Here is a 23,781-nt window from a genome sequence, read left to right on the forward strand (position 1 = left end):
CTACTTCATGCAAACACTTTCATATACTTGTTATCTTGAGTAGGAGCACACTAAACACAACATCATGTAAATAAACCAGGTATTTTTCAGGATAAAAATGACAGTATATGCTTAGAGCTTCTAACCTTTCTCGTCAGCTTCCAGGACCTCTTGCAGCATTTTAAAGGTGTTGGACTGACGAGGCGCCGTGCGGGACTCCTTGTTCTCCTGAATCATCTTGTACACCTCCGAGTCCCTGTCGAACTTCTGCATGGCAAAGTCAGAGCTCGAACTGCTGTAGGAGGAAGGGAAAAACAAAACAACATGATCACAGGTCTCAGGTTATCACGTTCACTTAACATCTTGGTGACGTGTTCAGCAGAAAATGTACATTAATGAAATGCTCGGGTCTGGTTTTACTGAATCCAGAGGAAATGAAGGAAGAGGCAGCAGCTGGCTTTGGGACTTTGACCTCTGCGCATTACGTCTAGATTGCACACCACAGGCAAGAGGCCAAACAGTGTCCAATAGCACATCATTACCCCAACAGGACCTCGTCATATCCCCTTACACTGAGGCACTTTCCCACTGACAGTGGAAGCTGTATAAAATGTGGGAAAACTTTGCAAAATAAGAGCAGTTAAATCTTTCCAGCAACCATCATTGTGTTAATGGATCAGAAAGTCCTACTGTATGCCCGAACCAAGGCATGATGTCGAATAACAGACTTGAGCTTTGTACTTTGGATTGATCAGGTCTATTAAAACAGCCACGAATCAACAATGAATGTCCTCCTATCAATGCAAAGGAGGGGGCAGGCGAGAAGAGTAAGCCTTCACCTTGGATCAAATGCCGTCAATTCATTAAGAAATGAATGAAATAATAAAAAAGAACAGTGGCTCACTTTACAAGCCAATTCTCAAACCCTGGTCTGGTGGAAAGGCAGTTACTTTTTTTACTGCTTCCTCCATCGCTCCCGTTCCCTGCTGAGGAAACCCATGCATTCAAATCCGAACTGACGGATGATTCATAAGTAAACACAAAGACACAAAGTATGTTCTTGTGTCAGTGTATTTGTCTGGAGGGAACCTGGTGAGTGTTTGCTGTCAGTAGGAACTGGTTGGCCCGGTGCACTAGCAGAGCCAGGTGTGGTTTGATGCCTGACACCTGTGGCCAACTTGTCAGCCAGAGTCAGTCAACTTAACCTGACCGACTGTCCGTCCTGTTATCACAAGCAACCGGCAGCTCAAATATTTACTCTTTTAATGGACACCTGTGCTGTGAAGAAAAACCTCCACCATGGAACCTGTTTGTTATTGTGACTTAATATGTAAACCTTTTTGGCACTAGAAGTTATATCGTTGTACAACAACAAGCTCATCAAGTAGCTTGACGGTGACGGATTTGGATGAAACAAGTTATGTTCGCTCTCTTCACCTGACACTGGATGTGACATCAGTACATAGTACGAGCTTTAGTTTGGGCCAGCAGGGTAGAAATAATGGTACTTTTTACACTATCAACCACTTTTACTGGAATAAGTTATTTGACAAATCAACTTAAGTCACATCATATTTGGTTTCAAAGCCTTTGAAGTCTATGGTATTTACGAACTGCAGATACTGCAGCAAATACTTGGCATCTTCCCTTCTTGCTTGTTTCAGGCTTTTGACTTCAGTCAGTCAAACACATGCCGAGTTGGATTAAGGTCAGATGAGTTATATGTTTAGGATCACTGTCCTGCTCCTTTGTCCAATCAGTGCAATCTTTGCATTAAAAGGGACGCTTAAAGCTGAACGTCAGCACTTTGACCTCATAGTGAAAAGTTTTATTTTAATAGAACATATAAATAAAACCTTAAAAAACAGTGTCACTCTCCATATAATTATGGATCTCTTTTCTACATGCAACATTCATCAATGTGTTGCATATAAAACATCATCTCACATGTTCATAGTGGTTCATAAGCTTCATGCTTGGCCATATACGTGTTTCGTAATGCCTGCTTTTCAGCTTCAGACTTACCACTAAATGAACATATCTGAAACAGGAGATGGCAAACAGACAAACATGTGACCGAGGCAAACGCTTAGACCCTATCCTCTGAATCACAGAACATGGTTCAAATTGAAAACAGACCTCTAAAGCACACCCTCCAAGTTCTCCACATGCTCAGCAGCTCCACCCTCAGAAATCCATTTCCATTTTTGCCTCACTCACCATCCCTTTTGAAATTGCATTCTCAAACCAAATGGAAAGTCGAGGTCGAATGGGAGGAAAACAAACAACAGAAGTGAGGGTGAGAGGGGACAGCATGCATCTGAACAAGCAGTCGCGTGCACACGGATTTGCAGTGGAAGCATTTTTTTTTTTTTTTTAAGTATCATGTATCAGTAGGTCATCTGAAAAATTGTGAGCGTTAAAATGTTGTCCATCTACACAATGTAGATTAATGTGTTGCTGGTTTCCATGCACAGACTTGGCACAGTGCTGCAATGATAAGGATCTAGTTATAGCACATGAGCGTAGCCAAAACATATAAGATCACAGCCACAACCAAATTCCAACCACATTTCTCAAACAGTCTTACTAGCAGTCCAACAACTAAACCATAGTCAATACTTCCTGACAAAAGAAATCCAATTGACAAAAGTCTAAATGACAAGACTCACCTCAAACAGAAAGAAAGAGGGAACAAAGAAAGATAGCTCAGCTATTCTTTCCAGTTCATGTCCCTGTATTTCAATGCTGGAACAACTCAAAACATATAAGAGAAAAAAACAATATTAGATGCCGAACACACACCTCTAGCTTCACAAGACAAGACAGAAAAACAAGAGTCGAACTGAAAGGTGTGCATCTGGGTTGAAACTCATTGGACATGCGACATGAAGGGGTGGGTAAATGGGTGTCACTGGTTCTGTGATTGGCTGGGGAGGAGCTATGAGAGGCTTGGGTTGCAGGCTGGGGGCTCCAGAGTGGGGGCCAATCAGGGGGAGAAGTAAAAATCTAACTTTTGGGGGAATATGGTTTGTTTGGATTATGAATGCAGTCGCTGACACGTCATATCACTAGCCATGGTTACCCAGGGGGGAACTGGGGCCAAAGTCAACCGTCCTGCACTGTGAAAACACAAAGCACCAGGCTCTCCAGCAGAGGGAGTGGACACAGAGGATTGTGTGCGAGTCTAAAAAGAAGATTTTCATTTCTGCTGAGACAAAAAACTTTGGTGAGTGTGAGTAAATTCTAAAAATGTTCTGAGGGCAGCACCTGCACGCTATCAGCTGTCAAATTACAGCTGCTTCACCTCATCAGAGGGGGCGAGGCAGGAAAGAGTAAACTGAAGTGCAGGTGGCGGACACAATAAAGAGTTTCCCAAAGGCTGAAAGTTCATTTGTCAACTCAAGAGTGCAGCTGCAAACAGCTCAAAGCACCAACGGTCAGCTACAACACAGCAGGAAATTAAAAAGCTGACTAACAATTGTGCACTTAATGAATGCATTGTGTTGACCGAATTATCAATCCATTTGCACTTTCAACTGACTTTCCACAAAGACCTTTTGAAAGGGAAGAAAAAGAATTTGAAATATACAAAGGAATGTGTCCAGAAGAGATTTGCTACCAGATGAATTCCAAATATGGGTAAAACTAGAATATCATAACCAGTGAAATAACCTCATGTCATCCAACACAATATCCCTGCAATAAAAAATACTTTTGACAGGCTTATGGTGAGTATTTTATGTTGAAACACTGTGAGAGCTGTTGACTCAACCTTACTGTGGGGGTAAGTAAATACCATTGTGTTGTTAGGAGAGATTACACACATCCATTAAACAATTTAGAACTAAATACAGCCTCAAACTTCATTAATTTAACTTTTCTTCACAAAAGGCAGTTATTACTGCTAGCACAGTGTTTCCCCCACGTTCACACAGCAGCGCCGCTGCTGAATTTTCTCCGCCGCTGCAATAAAAATCCTTCTCCTAATTTTTTTTTTTTTTTTTTTTTTACGTAGCTCCTTTTAGAAAATATACAGCGCGTAACGTCAATTGCGCAGCACGCGGCACATCGTCACGTAACCAACATCAAAGAAGAAAAATACATTCATTCTAGCAGTAGCGAGTGAAGCGGAAGATCGAAGAAAGAAGGAAAGAGAGACAGACAGACAGAGAGAGAGAGAGACAGAGAGAGAGACAGAGACAGAGAGAGAGAGAGAGAGAGAGAGAGAGAGACAGACAGAGAGAGAGAGAGAGAGAAGTAAGTTGCTAAAATGTGTCGCTTCATGACCACCAGTGTTAAAAACCCTCTGAGCCCAATCATTTTATTGTATCTATAAATCGCAACCTCCGTGCTGTTTTTCCTCTAGTATTGTGTGTGTGTGTGTGTGTGTGTGTGTGTGTGTGTGTGTGTGTGTGTGTGTGTGTGTGTAGGCCTATGTGTGTGTGCGTGTTGTCGCTCTTTTTGGGATCACCGGCTCCGATCTTGCGGCGATGTGAAAGGGGCACCATGCGGTTGGTGTGGTTGGTGTGGTCGGTTGGTGTTATCCGCGTTATCCAACGCGTTTACTCGCGTTGGATAACGCGAGTAAACGCGTTGGATAACGCGAGTACGCGCCAAACCTGACGCTTGATCATTGTGTGGTGGTTCAACGCGTCAACGCGCCAACGCAGCTAGATGAGTCCATGTCCATGCAAGTGAACGGAGCGTTCCCTCTTCGTCATAACTATCAAACCAAACATCCTTCACATTCACCGAGCGAACATTATGAAAGTAAAATGCACATTTCTCGCTAAAAATGTTTCCATAAACGCATTTAATGGCGTAACTATGGTACTATTTCCACCCAGAATAAAGATCTCCTGTCGCTCTCTTGTCCTCTTCCCCTGACTCTCACTGTCTCACAAAGGAGCTGAGCTCACCTGAGGTCTATTTGTAGTGCTAAGGCTCACACTGATTGGTATTCAATTAGCTTTATTTTTTATTTTTCATGTGTGTGAGTCTGTGTTCTTTTCAAATTTTAGTTAGGTTTATAATTTAAAAAGATGTGTTTTGCCCATTGTTGCAGGAGATTTCATTTTTGAACAAAGTGTCTTATGTAAAAAACAGTTAGTGTTTAAGCATTAGGCAAAAATCTGTAAATAAATTGTGCAAATTATATTTGCATTTTTTGTTTAAATATTACTATACAAAAATATAAAAATCTGTAAATGAAGACACAAAAGGCAAAGTTACAACACCAATAATCCCATCTACAGTAATACACAGGACTGTTTGAATAGGATTTAAGTGCATATTCTCCTCTCAAAGTGCACCAGATTCATGCATTCCAATGTAAAGGGTACAAAAAAATTTCGGCCGGGGGGGCATGCCCCCGGACCCCCCTAGAGGGTTCGGGGGCCACACCACCGCTGCTGAAAAAAATCCTGCGGGAAAGATCATATTTCCACCTCATGTTTCATAGCAACAAAAGATACACACCTCTAATGTTTAAGTTGCATCTGTAGCAGACTGCAGTCACTTATGGGGTGAACTAAGGTGTTTTTATCCAGTTTTATTGGTGTAAAATTGTGAGTTGTCTTTACCTGCGACGAGGAGACATGGGTACGTCCCGATCAATGGGGCTGTGGGGTGAGTAGCGTCCTGGTGGGGTCGGGGTTCTGCTGGACACAGAATTATTCCTGTAGTCTGAAGGGGAGAACTCCTGTGGAGGAACGAAAGAAAGAGACTGGGCGTGAGCATGAAAGTCAAACAACATGCAGCAGCTGAAATCAAGTTTGCAGTTCAGAGTCGAGTTATCTATTGAAACGGTGTGCAAGTGCTTAGACCATGATGCAATGTTACTGTAAAAAGAGTCCCAATAAGAGCTACAGTATGTTCAGTGGAGAGGCAGGAATTCACCAGCAATGTTTCTGGATCGCTGCTCCTCCATGCAGCGTATTGGCCCTGAACATTGTAGCGTCCTTGTTTCAGTAAGCTCTAAATCTGAGGAGACTGCACTGTATGACAAGTAGGATTAAAACAAATTATGACACATTATTACGTAGGCTCTATTCTGTCAGGATCAAAAACTAGTACGATTTATCAGTAGACTAAAATTAGCTCCAGAGGGAGAAACGACACATACAGAACACCACCAAGCCTTTTTACTTAGTCATCAACCATTTGACTGAAACCTGGAGAAGTTCTTTCAGTGTCGAATAAACAAAAGACTTTGTCATTGTTTGATTGTACGTGATGCCCTGCGTTCTCAAACTTTCTATTGCATGAGTCACGCCCAACATTCCTCTACTGCGGGCTGATCAGTCTCAACAGTCACAGCAACCCACATCATTGTTTTTTGTTTTTTTCTTGATTACCATTTACATCACAAGCTTTACTTCAGCCCCTCAGCTGATAGATGATAGATTTTGTGGCAACAGATGTTTGGCACCGACTCTAGTGTTGGTCTGATGGGAAAGACAGCCAGCATGTACTTCAATGGCTTCCAGATGTTGTGCAAATCTCACAATTATTCATGGTAGTTATAAACAGTGTCAATCGACACGAAATGAGAGGAGACATTCCTCACAGCCAGAACCTCTTTAAGCCAAAGTGAACACTTACAGTACTGTACAAACAATAGTGTAATTCAGGAAGGAAAGTCTTATTTTTTGGGTGAGTGTTTGACTTTTGACAGAAGAGGGCGCTGCACATCTACTGTACACAAGAAGCTCATAAACTAAGGTCTCAGAATATGTGCCAATGACATTTTTTATTGGAGCTGTTCTGAGCAGGAACCAAAGACAGGATACACAGTTACAACAATGCGGACAAAGGTTAATTTATTCAAGTTTAATTATGCCATAAGATCGCACGAGTGGGCAACTAGTGAAAGTGACCTCAGGCATATGTTCACACTAAACACTCAGCACACCTGGACAAAGTCTACACAGCACATAACTCAACCCAGACACTTTTACTGTCAGGAATTCCAAAAACTAATTGTTTTTAACCACAACACTGTCTGGCATCTAACCATGTCCACCTGTAATACTGACCACTTTCTGGTCACAGAACGCACACTCATGCACTGCTGCAATATTCAATCCAGCAAAATGGTCTGTAGACACTTTCACGACTCCCAGTTTGCTTGGAAACAAAGCTATTACTTTATTTTAGGTCTGTGTACAGTCCAGGAAAACATTGAGTCTGAATCAAACAGCTCAAGGAGTATAGCTCTCACAATTGGGCTCACTGAGATTTTCTCCCTCAACTGTCAGCAGCTGGCATCAGTGTTTCACAGGCTCCATCCAAGGGAGAAGCGTCTCCACCCAGGTCTTTAGACTGGTACATGCCTGAGACTCAAGTTTGAGGCGATGCTGGAGCTCCATGTCGACACAGTGGCACTGATGGAGTCAGAGATTTGTGTTTCCAATGCCAGCACCCGCTTCCAATTCAGAAACTCTTTGAACAATGTCTCTGTTCTCAATTGAGTCCAATTTTCCTCTTCTTTTTCCTTAGCGAGTGGGCAGATTAGTGGTGCGTGCCAGGAAGCCTTTACCAGAAATGATCATTGGGACGTCTCCCTGTGATTCCTCCCAGGATAAATCCAGTATTTCAACCACAGGCTCATAAGATCACATATTCTTTATCACCAGAGTACAAGAATATAGACATCCATGCCCTCTCCTGTTGTGAACCAATCTCACAGGCATATACCTGATGGACATACATGCTTTAGGTATTATTTCAGGAAGACCTAGTGAAGCCACACAGTATGTGCAGATGAATCCACACTATTGCAAACAAAGCCTGTGTTATGAATGTCTTCATGCTCTCTAACAGCAGTAAAAATAGGATAAAAATCACATATCTGATCTATGAGACTCAAGAGGAATGCAATGAAGTAAAGAAAAACAAAGGGAGGAGGCAGAGGAAAAAAAAACAAGCGCGCCACTGTGACAGCGAGAATGCAGCTGTGATTGAGCTTGACCTTAGTAAGTTCATAAAAACTTTGTCTGCACCACCAGAGAAGTTCCTCCATCACCATCGTCTACTCTACAGTCTCCGATGCCAGCCTTTTATAGCAGTATTATGGCCTGTAATGGCCTTAAACAGGGCTCCCCAAAACATCTTTGTTCTAAAATCAACACTGCTCCATTGTAAGCCCTTCGGACCATTACACACAGCTGGTCTCAGAGCTACAACGCGGAATACACTTGGTTAAATGCACCATGTCTCATGCATAAACAAACTTAGGGACCAGCACACAGGTGAGGAGTAAAGCCCATTAGTTTGTCTTTGACAGTGGTATGTTTCAGAGATAGGAAAGAACACTGGAGAAAAGTCAGCTGACTCTTCCTGGTTCCTGTGGCTGGCAAATGGAGGAAGCTCTGATTAAAGCTGCAATGAACTGTAATCAGAAGCCAATGTATCAGCCAATACATACACACTATTTTCTGCCAAACCTAGAACCGTTTTGAATATTTCAGTATGTTTTTGTCCAAGCCTTTTTCACTGTAGATGGAGTTCAGTTGGAAAAAGGTGATGTCACCTGCTATTTCAGTGCACCAGTTAGGATTTAGCAACATTTTAATCCAAATCTGATGACAGTATTAGTTTTTTTGTGTTGCCAGTGCACTGTTATTCAAATCAAATCCACACAGTCCTGATGAAGCAGATTAGCTGAGTTTTTCAGTGTTAAACTGTTAATAAATAATACTAATGGATTATCTTTTCTAAACTTTAACTTTGGTTATTGCTTATTTAGTGAGAGAAACTCCTCAAATGTAATAGGCTAAATCGTTTTTAGTGGCTTTAATGTTTGAATCTCTAACTTTCTGCACAATGTGAACAGCAAGACGTCGCAGCAAAGATGGCAGACAAGTTGTGGAACATTGCTGTTTATTTGAAATATCCATTTATCCATTTTGTATAATTGCTTTATTCCTGGAAGGGGCAATGGGGCCTGAACATATCCCAGCATGCATTGGGAGAGAAACAAGGTGCACCATGGATGTATAAAGAGAACTGGATACAATGTTCATTCCTATGAAAGTTGCTCAGTGGGCCATTAACCCCAAATGCCTTGACTGACATTAATAAAATGACCCATATGTTCCTCAATGCTTTCGCATCCATAGAGTCCATTGAGCGTTTACTTTAACTCCGCCTCCCAGCTGCTCGGTCTCAGGCTCATTCCCATGAAAAGAGGGAGGAGAATAACTCTGGATTTGGATTTGGCTTTTAGTTCTTTTAAAACTTTTACGACCTAATTATTTAAATAAAGGCTTTTTAATTGTTTGTTCTGGAAAAATGTTCTACCTCGTGTTTCAGATGTCTGTTTATGAGAAAAATCTGTTTTGGGTCCAATGGCATCATGTGACAGACCAGCAGGGTATAATTCCAGAGTTGGGCCACTACAGAAATTGGCTTCAAATCCCTTCACTATTCCTGGGGGCTAGAGATCAATGTCAAAATGTGAAAATCTGATTCAACATGATATCTACATATGATAATCCAAACGTGTGCTTTGTCTGGTCTGAAAGTACTGTTTTAGTATTGTCACCCAAGACAGCTGTGACCTGACCTGACGAGCCAAAGCAAGCCACATTTCTAAAATAAAAAGGAGTCTCCAATCACATTTATTGTGTCAATTTGTGTGATTTACATCACAACAATCTTTTTTTATCAGTGATTTACTTCTAGAAATAATATTAGGGATAACGGCAAAAAAAAAAATATATAACTAATTTTTAAACTGTTTTGTGTTCCGATAAAAAGCAGTCGTGGATGAACGAGCCTAAATATCATGATATGATTTAAGTTAATGACTCTAGGTCAGGAAAAGGCTCGGTATGGGAGGGAAAGTGGCGGTTAAACTGTCAAAAATGCAATCACTCCATCAAAGGAACAAGCCTCTGTCTCATTGGCCACTTGAAGACACAAACAAACAAATGGTGAAGAGAAGTGAGGCCAGCTGTTTCATATCAAGGCCCATGGGAGACATTGGGGACATTGCCAGTGGAGGAGCCTTCAGTCTGGCTCCAAGCAAGCCACTCTGCATCAGCGTCATTACCACCCTGCAGCTTCAATTACAGGGCATGGGCCAGCAGTGCACAGGGCCGCTGCTTTGGGGAGCTTTTATTTTGGGAATCTTGATGCTGCTGTAAGAAATTGCCATGACTGCTCATTCACTGTCTCCACCACAGACATGACTGCTGCACTACAATGAGGGGGGGGGGGACACGACAGCAGATATCCTGGGCCGGGTAATAATCAGAGCCGTGTACAGTGTTTCCTATCCAGCAGTGTGCATCGGTGGAGGTCCAGAGCAAAGACCTGAGGCTGACTGTAAGCTACTCGTTATCCACTGTCACTGATGGACCCTGCCTTGTAATTATGTCTGAGTGATGGTGCATCCCTGTGTCCATGTTCTGTAACAAATAAAACACTATTGTTTTATATCAAAATTCATGTCATCAACATTCTTCAGCTTTTTTTTATTGCCTCATATCCCACTGCTGCTCCTTAACGTAAGCCCTCAGACTAAATAATGATGACACCAGACCAGTGGACTTCCTACAGCTCCTATAGAGGCTGCTTCAAATGATGAGCCAATTACCTCTGATCTACTTGTGTGTTTTCAAGTCCAACATTTAACATACGTAGGATGTATATAGAGGATCTAGTTTTCCGACCTTAGGGCATGCTTAGTTCACCTTTTTTTCAAATTAGGTATGTAATATTCTCTTCATATACAGTACCCAGACCATACAGCACATGGAGTAAGCTTTAGAAAGTCAAGCTCAATCCTCTATAATGCTTCATACATATAACGTCTTGGCCCTGGGTTACACTGCAGCATTCAATAACATGGAATAAAATGACAGATCTTCGTGATGCCAGTGCTAATACCTCCCCCTCTCTCCGTTCGTTCACCATGGCCACACACCATCAGACCGCTCCAGATATAAACCATATGTACAACATTAGAGGCCAAATGAGCAGCAGAGGGATGAAGACAACAGGATGACTATGAGCGAGTATACAGTAATCCACTCTGAAAACTAAATGCAGCTCTGTTTCAGCTGAGTGAGGGCAAAGTGCACTAACTTTCTGCCAGTGATGGTAACATTATTATTTTTTTAATTTCAACTCCTTATTGGTGAAAATAGTTTAAAAGTGGAAGCTAGAGGGAATATTTGGCTAAACAATATCAGGTCAAAGTAACGATTCCTGCTGTTCAGCACATGATACATATGGATGAACCCGATTGTGTGTGAATTGTAATGGCACAGGGAGTACAGTGAGATTTTTCAGAGAAGCCATAGTCGTCTCATGTGATCATAGTACACACACACACACACACACACACACACACACACACACACACACACACACACACACACACACACACACACACACACACACACACACACACACACACACACACACACACACACACACACACACACACACACACACACACACACACACACACACACACACACACACACACACACACACACACACACACACACACACACACACACACACACACACACACACACACACACACACACACACACACACACACACACACACGATTATGGGTCTGAACGTTTATTTATCCACAAAGGGTCTCACAAGTAACACATTTTTCATCGCTATTAAATTCTCCACAAGGCTCTAACTGGCGCAGCATATCAAGCTCATTAGACATCTGGAGTTCATCATGGTTGAACTGAAATCATTGGACTTTGTGTTACTTTTCATTTATGGTCACAAGGATTCTTCTTCTCAGTTGTATGAAGAAAAAAGGTCTGTAACATTCAAAAGAAGCTGAAATAAAACCAAGTGTGCTGATCAAAATAGTCAGAATGAGTTAGGAGTTCTAGATGGCTCTCCTAACAGGTCATCAGTGAAAGTCCCTCCATAAAAGGTGATTGAGCTCTAATGGTTAATGAGGCTGACGGCACCAAAACTGCAGTAATTAGACAGAAACCACCTGGTATGTCCAACTCTGGGTTCAGAAGAACAGTAACTTTACTTTGTTACATAGTAAGACTATGACTTATAATGCAATACAACACAATATGATGAAGTGCAGCCTAAAAATCATATTTCTACAGGAATTTCCGTGAATGGCTAAAACATAAATCTAAAATGTCAGCAAGACATGCATTTATGGTGTCTCAGAGTAGTAGAATTATTCGTCAGTGTCATTTTACCAGCTTAACGGTATGATTTATGACCAAAAAATGCAGCGTTAGAAACCGTTACCCTAAAATCTAGGTGTTGCCCCGTGTAAAACCAGGGAATATACATTATGCTGACATGTCTGTTTTTGCTGGCATGAACATACTGACTGTCAGTTATACATGTCGTTTCCCTGACATCAACTTTTGGAATGTTGACATACCGTTCAACCACCTTCGTAAACAGCACCAACTAGTAAAAAGGACCATCTCTCCCAGCCAACATTTCCCCATAAAATTTGCAGGGCTGAGTGTCCCCATGAGTGCACCCGGGGGCCTGGAAAGCTCGGGGAATAAAAAAAACGGCCCAGTTTGCTTTTCCACTCCAGGGGAAAGAAAAACAGGGCGAGCTGATCAATCAGTGTGGATAAGGAGAGGCATGCCGCCCTGCAGCGGCCACAATGGATCCCAAGCTTAACGGCCATGAGTCCATGTGAAAAGGCCTCACACTGTCCAGTCACAGAGCTCACTGTGCAGAGAGGAAGAAGAAGAAAACATCGCTCTACTGTGACCACGGCCAGCACCGCTCCCCTGACACTGGCTTGGCTTTGCGCAGCACCGACCTGCCAAACCAAACAACAGCCCAACTCATGTCAGACCTGAAATAGTACATCATTCCGAGCAATCATCGTCAAGGAGGCAATATGCGCGTCTGTATTTCCTTCTGGAGGAGAAGCCACTCAGCAGGTGAGGTGCATTTATCTCCAGTCTTTAGTCCTGAAGATAAAGACTTTCTAATAAATGAATCTTTAACCAACAGTGCGTGCGTTATAAAACTTTATATTTTGACTCAGATTAAAAACATAAACTTAGTTCTATTCCTACATGCCAAGTCTCCATTTGTGCTCCAAATGGATGACCGCAGCTTTGCACTCCAGTCCGCCACAACCTCCAGAATAGAACAGGACAAAGCCAGTCGCTGGCATGCAGGCTGCAAGGAGAATAGTGGACAGAGTAATGTATGGGATGGAGGCTGTGTGGAAGGATACTTACCCTGCCCTCTCTTGATAAAGAGATTGGTGACACATGTCACACAGCCAAGGCCACTCCACCCAATTTATCATGAAGGGGAAAAGTTTGGTTTGCATGGGTGTCACGCTGCAGGAGCTGGCCATCTTACACTAGGAGTGATATTTATAAAGGAACCACCCTATGCCAGCACAGGATCAGGCAGCCCACTAAGGCAACCCTCAGGAACCTCAAAGTACAGCAACTGCAAACCCAGACATGGAGCCTGGTCCTAATGGCCCAGCGACGGGTCATGTCTCATGAAAAGCAGTCTGGTTTTGGCTCTGCTCATCACATAAGGGATCCCGTTGTGGTCGTTCCTTGATGATATAAACAGATGCTCTGAATCATGACGCTGGCCGGCCAGATACAATCTCATGCCCGGCTTGCAGGAATCTAGGATACCCTCGCTCCTTTTGTGAGCTAGTAGATATTTAAGTCTGCATTAAAGTGTGCTTCAGTGTCACTATAGAATAAAAAAAATGGAATGAACTCCCTTTTTCCTACCGGGGTATCCAACACACGACTATAACAATGAATTTTAAATCTCTGCAGTTTTCTTTGCCTTTCCTCTTAAGATGGTCAAAGGTCAGGGTAAGCTGCACACTTCAGCAGGATGAATGCTTCCTGTAACAAGGACTTGGATCCACACCTTTTGATTAAAGGTCACTTTCCTTATTTAACAAACTACCCTTTAGAGCTCCTGAACAATATGTACTGTATACATTTCCTGGAAAACATGAATTCAAGTTGCCAATTGTCTACAGCATGGGAAATGTAAAGGTCTATACAGACAGACATTCTTGACATTTTACAATCGAGTTTAAAAGGTAATGACAAATAAATTAAAAAAATGCACGAACCATAAAACAAGAATCTAAATGAAGCCACAGACACTACACATGCTTGGTAATGTAAAATATGCAGAAAATGCCAACATTCTTCAATGAAGTGCATTAAAGTCAAGTTTATTTGTATATGAAAAACATGACGTGCAGTGATCATTTTTAAACATGCAATTCAGATCTTAACACACAGAACACGTGTGAAAATATGTAGACAGTTTAGATTCCATGATGATGCACAAAAGGACATTCCTGTGTTTGAGCAGAGTTCTATGATGGCCTAAGTACAGTTTGGGAATGTCAGCTGGTTTCCTGGTGTGTGTGTGTGTGTGTGTGTGTGTGTGTGTGTGTGTGTGTGTGTGTGTGTGTGTGTGTGTGTGTGTGTGTGTGTGTGTGTGTGTGTGTGTGTGTGTGTGTGTGTGTGTCCCAGCTCCACCCTGAGTACCGTCTCCTCCAGCTCCCGTCACACAACGACAGGCCTTGTGACGCGAGGGAAAGAGCAGCACCAGTCTTCCACGGCTTCTGCCATCACAGCCACTATTGTACACAGGCTTTTTCTCAGGATATCCAACACCCTGGAAAACGGCGGATCCTGTTGCGCATCCCACTCTCCTCACTCAGGGAGCCAAAACAAGGGTGGAAAAGCCTTTTAGGAGCTTTTCTGAGAGGCTGATCATCTGATACAGCAGCACTCTGCACCTCTCAGGCAGGACAGAGGCCCTTGTCATGGAGGCTCCACATCTTAGCACTCACTGGGCTGGTGTGTTCCTGCCAGCCCAAGCAGCATAATGCACCATGAACTCATGGCAGGCCTATTCCCAGCCATTTCCCCACGAGAAGCTCTGAAAGAACTCCACTCACTAATCACAGCACTGCGGCGGGATGCTCGTCACCACTTTAAAAACCATGGTAGACATCCCTTGGAGGAAGGGGTCAGCCAAAACCCAAATATCTCATTCACTAGGCTGGATGATGGTAAACACGGAGGCTTTCAGGCATATATGGCAGAGCAAGCAAACCAAGGCTTTAAAACCAGAAAAAGAAGGAAAGGGTGGACTAAGCAGTGATTAAACAAATCAAGTTGCAGTACTCTCAAAACATGTAGTTTGATATTAATTCAAACATACTGAAGGAACAGTTAAAGGGAAAAAGCTATAAAAGGCCAAGTTGATATTGGGGAAGAGGGAGATAGAAGGAATGTAACATCTCCCAGAGGAGACAAGACGATACGGATTCCAACATCAGGAAAACGAGACAAAATGGTAAATTTAAAAATGGTAAGCAGAATGGGAACGGGCGACTCCATAAATACCACAAACATGCGAAGCCGTCCCGGATGGACGGCTATGACAGGAGCCCACTCATTCTTAAGGACTCGCAGATGGAGCCCTAAGCCACAATACAGTTTATAATGTGTTTTTTGGTAGGCCAATACGGAAGTGTGCTCCGCCATGGTTTGCTGCCGCAGCCTCACTAGAACTTCACAGTGGATTTTTTTTATGTGGTTTTGGATTGAAGTTGAAAACATCAGCATCTGTGTGCAACAAAGGCTTAAAATGCCTTCATGAGAAATAATACACTGACAAATCTAAAATAATACACTGACAAATCTAAAATAAAATATCAATAAGCTGAGTTGAGCATGAGCACTTGAACTATTCAGACTGTAAGACCAAATGGTCAAGAGGACCAGTGGTAACAAATGGTCTCTGAAGTTCAAATCAACAATTTTATGTTGCAGTTTACCCTAACATATGTCCAAATTGTCATCTATTCATTATTTTATCCTATTTGTAGGAATTTGTCATAATTAGCATCTGAGTTCAGCCGTGAGTGAAGGTGGAAATTTGAGATATTGCCTTTATAAGAATGGACCAGATGTACGTACGAACAACCCGAAAACATAATGCATAATGGCCGTCGCCCATAATGATAAAGACCAAAATGAAAGCAGCAGAAGCTGAGGTATCCTGACCTATAGTTTCCACTTTGGGTCCAGCTCCAAAAGCAATGAATCCTATATTTCCTATAATGCATCTCAAGTCTTTTGTTGAACCCTCTTTGCCTGCTCATGTTTATTAAACTCAAGCCCCAAGTTTGTAACATAGATTTCTGTTGAATTTTAGGGCTTACGCCTGATGACATCAGACTTTAAAAAGCTCCCTACAGAGTCACACAGAATCCAATACAACCGTTTTCGCAGGCTGAGTAGTGCTCTTTGTGACAAGTATACTGATCTACATGTGTAATATCAGCGTGGATCCGCTTCAAAAGCTCAAAAAAACAATAGCTGGAATTCCAAATGGTTTATTTATAATAATTACTTTTCAGTCCAGGGGTCCCATGGCTCAGTAAGGCAATTTTACTTCCAAGTGAAAGGACTTGACACTAGAAGACTTTATCATCGTCGGTCCAGCCTACTCTCCGCCTGAGGTGTCAGCCGTCCAAATGAACACCACATATCACACTCATGTCAGTTGAACATGCCTAAACAGCGAGAGAGAGAGAGAGCGGATTCATGTCCGCACACACAGACATCCTGCAAACCCTCACTGCTCTGAGACAACTTGGAACAAGACAACATGCCATGTGGCTTTGCAGTCACATCAAATTAGTTATTAGGAGTGACTCTTAAGTGCATTCCTAAAGACTATGTTTTGCTGAGACCCAATTTAATGGTGGTCATGACTGACAGAAGCATTTTAGTTTGATAAAGACTGGTTGAAAATGTTCAGAAAAAGCCACTTGAACCGCAATTACATCATGACTAGACTGGTTCATCTTTCTCCCAGTGTGAAAGAGATCAAAACTACTCTGACGTAAGCCACCAGTCTCAGAGGGTGGACATCGCCGCGAGCAACATGTGCACCTGAATCCCATTTAACATGTAAACAAGATAAAAAAAATCCCAAACTCTAAGAGAAATTTCAAAATGAACCTTCTCAGCAAGCAGCCTCTTAGAAGGAATGCTCGAATGTTTTTAAGTTCAAACCTCTGCATATTTATCCAACTTTATGTAATGTCCAGTGGTATAAAAATGGCTGGAATTCCTTGTGCCATTACAAAAGGTCCTGCATGTTTTTTCCTGCTCCGTCATCTCACATGTTTTATCAGTAGGACCCATGCTTGAGACTGAGCATGTAGGCATAGCTGAAATAGCTCATGATGAACTTTCCCACAACATTTTCTCTCTGTAACTCACTGAAGTCTCTCCAGACACAGAGTCCTCCTTCTTGGCTTTGTTGTTAGAATGGTAAATAAGCACAGCATAGTTTAGCTGCAGTCTCATGATAACCCCAAGTCTGTATTTTACCACTTTACATATTTCACTGCTAGTGATCCATTCAGACGACTAAAGGTTGAGGCCATTGTTTCGATGGAAAGTATATATATTTATTTCCTTGGAGCAGGCTCTGAATGATACGGCTCCAGACTGTTGTTCAGCTTAATGTCAGATAACTTCAAAGACTGACCTTTGTAGTTTATACACTCCCTGCTATAAAAATGTCAAACCCTTTACTGTTAAGTCCACACATACAGTACACTTGAGTTCGCAAATCTTTGGTTGGGCATCTTCTGTGGCATCAGTGAGTAATAATTCAAGAGGAAAGGCGAAGAATTCAGACATGTTATTCTTGCAGACTGCGACAGACGGGAGGACAACAACCTTCAGGCATACTGACCAAGTGAACTGCAGCCTGAAACTGAAGCTACAGATGTTTGGCAGATTGGCTTTGTGGGACATTTAACAATTATCTAAAAATGTGCATGTTTTTGTTCAGTATATTGGACTCTTCCGAGATCGCAAACCTATACGATACCCAAGAAATCATCATCATCATCATTACGCGTGTATATATACACTGGGGATCCCCTCAAGTATGTCAACAAATGTTCAGCTTTTAGTCTTTGTTATGTGAAAGAACAACAAGTGAGATGTTTTAAAAATATATCAAACATGTATTACACACATTTGCAGACTAAGTTATAGTTGTGTTAGATTAGAACATAATCTAGAAACTATTATAGATTTTAAATCAAAAATATTATTCTTTGAACTTTAAAAACTTTTGTGAAAAACAAGCATACAGTATGGGTAATATAAATGAATCTGAAGACCTTTCACAGACCCCCTAGCAGAGTGCCACAGACCCAGCTTTGAGAATCATTGATCTTAAGCATGAAGTAACAAACACATTTTTACAGCAGTGTTGGTAGTAAGACGGGAACAAAACAAACCGCTCTCTCTTGATTGTGGTTGGAGACTCATTTTACGCTCACCAAGAATTGATTGCCCCATATAATTAAATCCAGACAATTTATGGCTTGAATTCAGCTACTGTTTGGGTTGGACAGTTAATGACTAAACAAATGCTGGACAATCGCATACGTCAGTTAGCTGAAAACTTGCTTCAAAAGCCGCACTTACAAAAGGGAGCGAGGAGAGAATTTGTCTGGTTTAAGAAAACAACAGAAACCAACCTGTGACAGCGGTCTGGACAGCCTGTGACTCTTCTCCTCTGGAGACCATGGACGCAGCTGGACACTACAACAGAGAGACAACAGAGAGTCAAACATACGTGCGTGTTATTTTGGGTTAGGCAATATATAACATGAGACAGGCAAATCCCTCTGGGATTGTTTCAAATTGTTTATGTGGTAGTGAATGTATCCCTTTAACCCTCTGAACCCCACGACCTGCCAGCGGGTTTGAAAGGCATGTTTTCTTTTTAGAAAAAATTTTCACCAGTAACAGAACGAATCATGTGCGTCTCTGGGTGTATTGGGCTATTGTGGACGATTGCAAAATCAATAAGCATGACAAACTTGCAATGTTGGATTTAATATGACTTGAAAGGACTTGAATTCTATAGTATTTTGCTGGATTATTCCAAAACAGACATTCCTGTCTGCTCATCTATTAATAATTTAAATTATTTTCCAAATGTAGTGTATTCATTGTCTAGATATATTATAGTATACCACACAATATTGTGATATAAAATGACATATACCGTGATAAAAGGATTTTATCCATATTGCTCCTTTCATAATTATATATTAAATATGTAATTATGGTACTGCAGGTTCACCATGGGGATCTGTACAAACTCCTCTTTGATGTGACTTTATTATGAGGAGCCACAGAAGTTTAAATGGAAATAAACCACAATTCCAAAAATGACTGCTGTATTGAAATAATTGATGTACTGCATATATTTAGTCATAAATCAATGTTCCATTATATAATATTAAGATGGAAGAACAATATAACAACACTTTCTATTTATATTAAATACAAGATGGAAATCAAGTAGTCTGGGCAGGAAGCTTCATCAATCCAGACGAGGGAGACGATCTGAGTGTTAACTGAACTACTAAAGTTGTCCAGGAGAGTCAACAAATGGCCACGCACCGAGAGAGAGAGAGCGGCGCGGTGAACGTTCCACATTCTGCCTTTTGTTAAAGTGAATGCAAACGGTGGAATGTGATATCCTGTGCATATCCTTTGTTACTACAATACAATCCCATGGTTCCACTTTCTGTCTGTTGTTCCCCAACCTATTGACTGTGGGCCTGTTGTCGAGTAAAGAGAGCACTTGTTGCAGCCCTTTGTCCACATATAAGCCTATTGAAGCTTTGAATAGACAGGTTTCTGAAAAGAGACTCAACTGTCCGTCGGAAACGTCAAGCTAAAACAGCCCCAAGACTTTATCTTAGACCCTGTTCATGCTGAAAGGCTGACTGTCTAAACTGTAATTTACAAGTAACCAGATCACATGTGTGTCTCCAGACAGTATAATCCTTTTGTTACAACATTGGTAAGCACAGCAACAATGCAGGAGTGGACAAGCTGGATGAAGGTTCAGTATCTGTCCAACAAACGCCAGTAATAGAGTTCCAATTATGCTCCCAACTTTGTGGTCTTCATTAAAGGAGACGTGTGTTTCTGCCTCAGGAACCTGCTTGTCAGCAAATATGCATTGCAGCCAATTAGTGGGACTGATTTCTATGCAATAAAACACACATTTATTGGCATGGTTGAACACTGCAAAGCTGACTTCCACTACAGAAGATCAAGTGAGTTACCCCTTGTTGGTGGTCGGTGTCAGCCTCTCCCTCTTCACATCGGGGCTGGGAAAAGGATCTGGTGAATAAGGTCCAGGGGACAGCGACGCAGGGCTGGAGATGGTGTACTCTCTGTAGTTCTGATTCTCATCTCGACTCACTATTACTGCCTCCTACAAAACATCACAGGAATGTTATTGCATTATTAGTTGAACGTAACTTGATCTATACTAATGCCATACAAGTAGTGAACGGCTTAAGTGAGAAGCATAATAGAAAGGTCACCATAGCATCACTATAGGATTCATTATCATCTTAATAAAACATGTCTTGTATTTCTTCCATCTTGAGGACAGTGATATGTAATAAACAGATGTGTCATGCATGCATTAGTATAAATGAAGCAGCATGCCCTGTGTAGTCAAAACAACACAGTATCCACATAAACAGGCACAGAGCAAGGCCGTGGATTAAAAAAAAAAAAAGATATGAAGAATGCTACTCTGGAGATCAACCCCCCATTCAATGTTTAGTTATCAGGGAAAACTGGAGTCAGATTAAAGTTCCTGTGTAGCTGCAACTCTGACCTGGAAGCGCCCGGTGAACTGCTCATTGATGCCGTTGGTCTGTCCAGGACTGGGAGGGTCAGGTCTTGAAAGACAGAAAACCACAGAGATCAAATGACTGTCAACACTGATAATATCTGACTACCTAAAGTTTCATCTATGTCTATGTAGCGTGTGGGCAGTAAGGGAGTTTATATAAATATTATAATAATAATAATAATAATAATAATAATAATAATAATAATAATAATAGTACCAGTAAAACTGGTTTAAGTTACATTCTGGGCTGCTGCACATGAAAGTATGTAATATGTTCAAAAACTTAATTAAGGAAAGTAATGACTGAAGAAAAAGAGAAATAAAAGTCTAAACATGTTTATATTATATTTTTTGACATCCCTTTTGCTAATGTACTCGCATGCATCCATCAGTATGTTCCCATGAATCTTAGAGATTACTGCAGAAGACGAGTACTGCAGACTCTCTCCCAATGAACCTCAACTTTCCAACTAGTCACTTTTCTTTTACTTCCTTAAATAGAAAACACATTCTGTAAGCAATTCCATCATTGAATTTGGAGGGGGAAAATATGGCTATAAGAGCCAATTCAAACACACAGTGCCCCCCCGGCTGCAGGTCCAGAGGCTGACTGGCTTTTGGTTGAGCCCGGGGTAATGAGGCGCACAGGAAGGCCTGGATGCCTGTGGTAAATCACCCAGAAACACACCTCTCGTGGCCTGGGCTCCTCATACTGAGCAGAAGAGATGGCAAGAAGACGAAAACTGATACAGCAGCCGTAAGACATTTCTTCCCGTAGGAGAGATATTAATGCGACAGGTCTGAAAAACTCATTTTGAATAAGGAAATGTTCAGTAGAGAAATGCTCTCCTTGTGCTTTAAACTTCCACTTTTAAAAGGAAGCGAGATGTATCAACGTTGTGATCAGTGTCAAGTCAACTCTGTTTATACGTGGCTTCTGGTGAAAATGCTGACTGTGTCTTTATATCACAGAGATGCTGACAATGCAGCACGTGAAACCCTTTGCTGATACGAGCTGTGCACAGTCGTCATCGAGAGGACCTGCAGTTACACCGCCTGAGGCAGATTCTTCAAACGTGTGCATTGTAAAAATACCTCTCCATCATGAGAACTGAAATATTAAAAGACACCAACTCTCGGTAACTTACTTACAGATCGCACTACACACAGTTTGTGTTTAAATGAAATATATAAATGAATAAAATAAAATATTATAAAATATTTTTTTTGGAGCTGTGTCCTTATCTGAGGCTTTACAATTTTCTTGTTAAAGAAAATATGAGCCCTCTGAGGCAAATGTTAGGATTTTGGGCAAGATTAATAAAATTGACTTTACCCGAAATTCTATTGAGGTTCGATACCTCGTCTTGCTGCTTTACCGATCAAGCCAAACTCAAAGAAATGCAGTCAGGTTCATATGGTATTTGCCGTTGCAGCAACAGCACTTTAACAGTAAGTGTTCTGAATCTTTAGTGATCAGATGAGATAATGATGCTAGTTGCAGGATTCACACACACAAAGCAGCACATGCATGCACATCCCAGCATCTCAGAATGTAAAGAGGAACCAGCATAGCTGTGTAGTAAAACTATACCAACGAGGCACTTTGATGGGCAACTCCATTAGAGAGAGCAACGGGATCACAGAGAGACTACTGCTTTGGTCAGCATGACATCACCCTCAAGGCAACAATGGACAATGAAGTCCATACAAGTAGCCGCGAACAAAGCCAGACTTTTCAGGGTCTACGACAAGACAGTGATGCTGTGGTTGCTTTGTTATGTAAAAATAAACCCAGTTAGCAAAGTCTGGGATGAACATGTCGTTGGCTGCAGCGACAATAAACCGCTGCCTCTGGTTACAGAAGCAGACACGCCAAAAAACAGCTGGTGCCAGCTTCTTCCAGTAGACAACATCATCTGTGTGATGATAGTCAGTTGTTGCAACCAGATATTGAGCTGGAAAAAAGGGAGAGCTCTCAACTAAGCAAAGAACAAAGCAAACATTACAGATTTCTGCTGCTCCATAACACACCTCTCACCAGCGTTTATCTGAATGTACTGTACTACAGATGGATAATCTGCTTGATGAGTGGTGTTAGGACAGGAGCAGCGAGGTACTTAACAGCCTTGATGCTGAAACCCTCTAAAAGTTAACAGAGTGGGATTAAAGACATGGCAGGACTACACAGTGGCATTGTTCTGGGCAGGCTAGAAGTAATGGTGTTGTTTCTGGCCTTGTGGGAGACATGAGGTCAGCAGGGAAAAATTCACTCACATGGACGTGGGACATCCAAGGAGAAAGTTTGTGCAAGCACACGTGCGTGAGAGTGTGTGGGTGCATGTTTGTGTGTGCAGAGGGAAAGACTGGGATAGAGAGGTTTTGGGAGCAACAGTGACAATAAATGAGAATTTAGGGAGGACCTTTTAATCAAAACAGCAGCCCTGGCTCAAAGGAAAACCTTTTAAGCAGCCAACTCCCCGTCATCCAAACAAGGTCTGGGCAAATCTCAAAACAGGGTTTATTATGAGGGAAGGGAACACCGAGGCTCTCTTACATGCTGGCATTTCCCCTGATTACAATCACTTGTTTTTGTTTGTACAGTGCCCGCATGACGTTAAAAACAATGTGAATAAAGATGGAAGCTGAGGTCACTGTGGTCTTGGCATAAACACAGAAAATTAGAGATGATCATATGGGGAACGATGCTGCAGAAGGTTGCATGGGTCTGTACGCATTTTATGTTTGTAAATCCAACATGGGCAACATAAAAACCAGCAGGAAAAGGTGTTGCTTTTGCAGATCTGCATTTCAGCGTACCTGTCCACCACCAGCTGCAGCTGAGTCTTTGAGTTCTTGATCTTGTTCTGGGCCTCCACGTTCAGCATGTCGGCCGTGTTTTCCCCATTGATCTCCAAGATAATATCACCAGGTTGCAGCTCTGCCTTCTCTGCCTTGCTGCCCCCGTTGACCTGTTGAACAGAAGATTGAGCTCCAGTTAGGTCCTACTGGCCCCAGGTCCTGTTTTGAACA

At 41.9% G+C, this 23,781-nt stretch overlaps 1 protein-coding gene across 1 annotated transcript in view; it reads right to left on the reverse strand.

The window, feature by feature from the left end:
- Nucleotides 1–23,781, reverse strand: part of pdlim2 (PDZ and LIM domain 2 (mystique)) — a 35,851-nt gene that overhangs the window by 2,812 nt on the left and 9,258 nt on the right. Inside the window, exons 3-8 of the mRNA XM_054610205.1 lie at nt 23,569–23,720; nt 20,731–20,794; nt 20,165–20,316; nt 18,557–18,620; nt 5,565–5,683; nt 126–274 (exon numbers count right to left, since the gene is read on the reverse strand). Coding sequence (XP_054466180.1) covers nt 126–274; nt 5,565–5,683; nt 18,557–18,620; nt 20,165–20,316; nt 20,731–20,794; nt 23,569–23,720 — 700 coding nt within the window. The remainder of the gene's footprint in view (nt 1–125; nt 275–5,564; nt 5,684–18,556; nt 18,621–20,164; nt 20,317–20,730; nt 20,795–23,568; nt 23,721–23,781) is intronic.

Source organism: Anoplopoma fimbria, chromosome 13 (genome assembly GCF_027596085.1).
Source record: "Anoplopoma fimbria isolate UVic2021 breed Golden Eagle Sablefish chromosome 13, Afim_UVic_2022, whole genome shotgun sequence".
In the NCBI taxonomy this organism is placed as follows: domain Eukaryota; kingdom Metazoa; phylum Chordata; class Actinopteri; order Perciformes; family Anoplopomatidae; genus Anoplopoma; species Anoplopoma fimbria.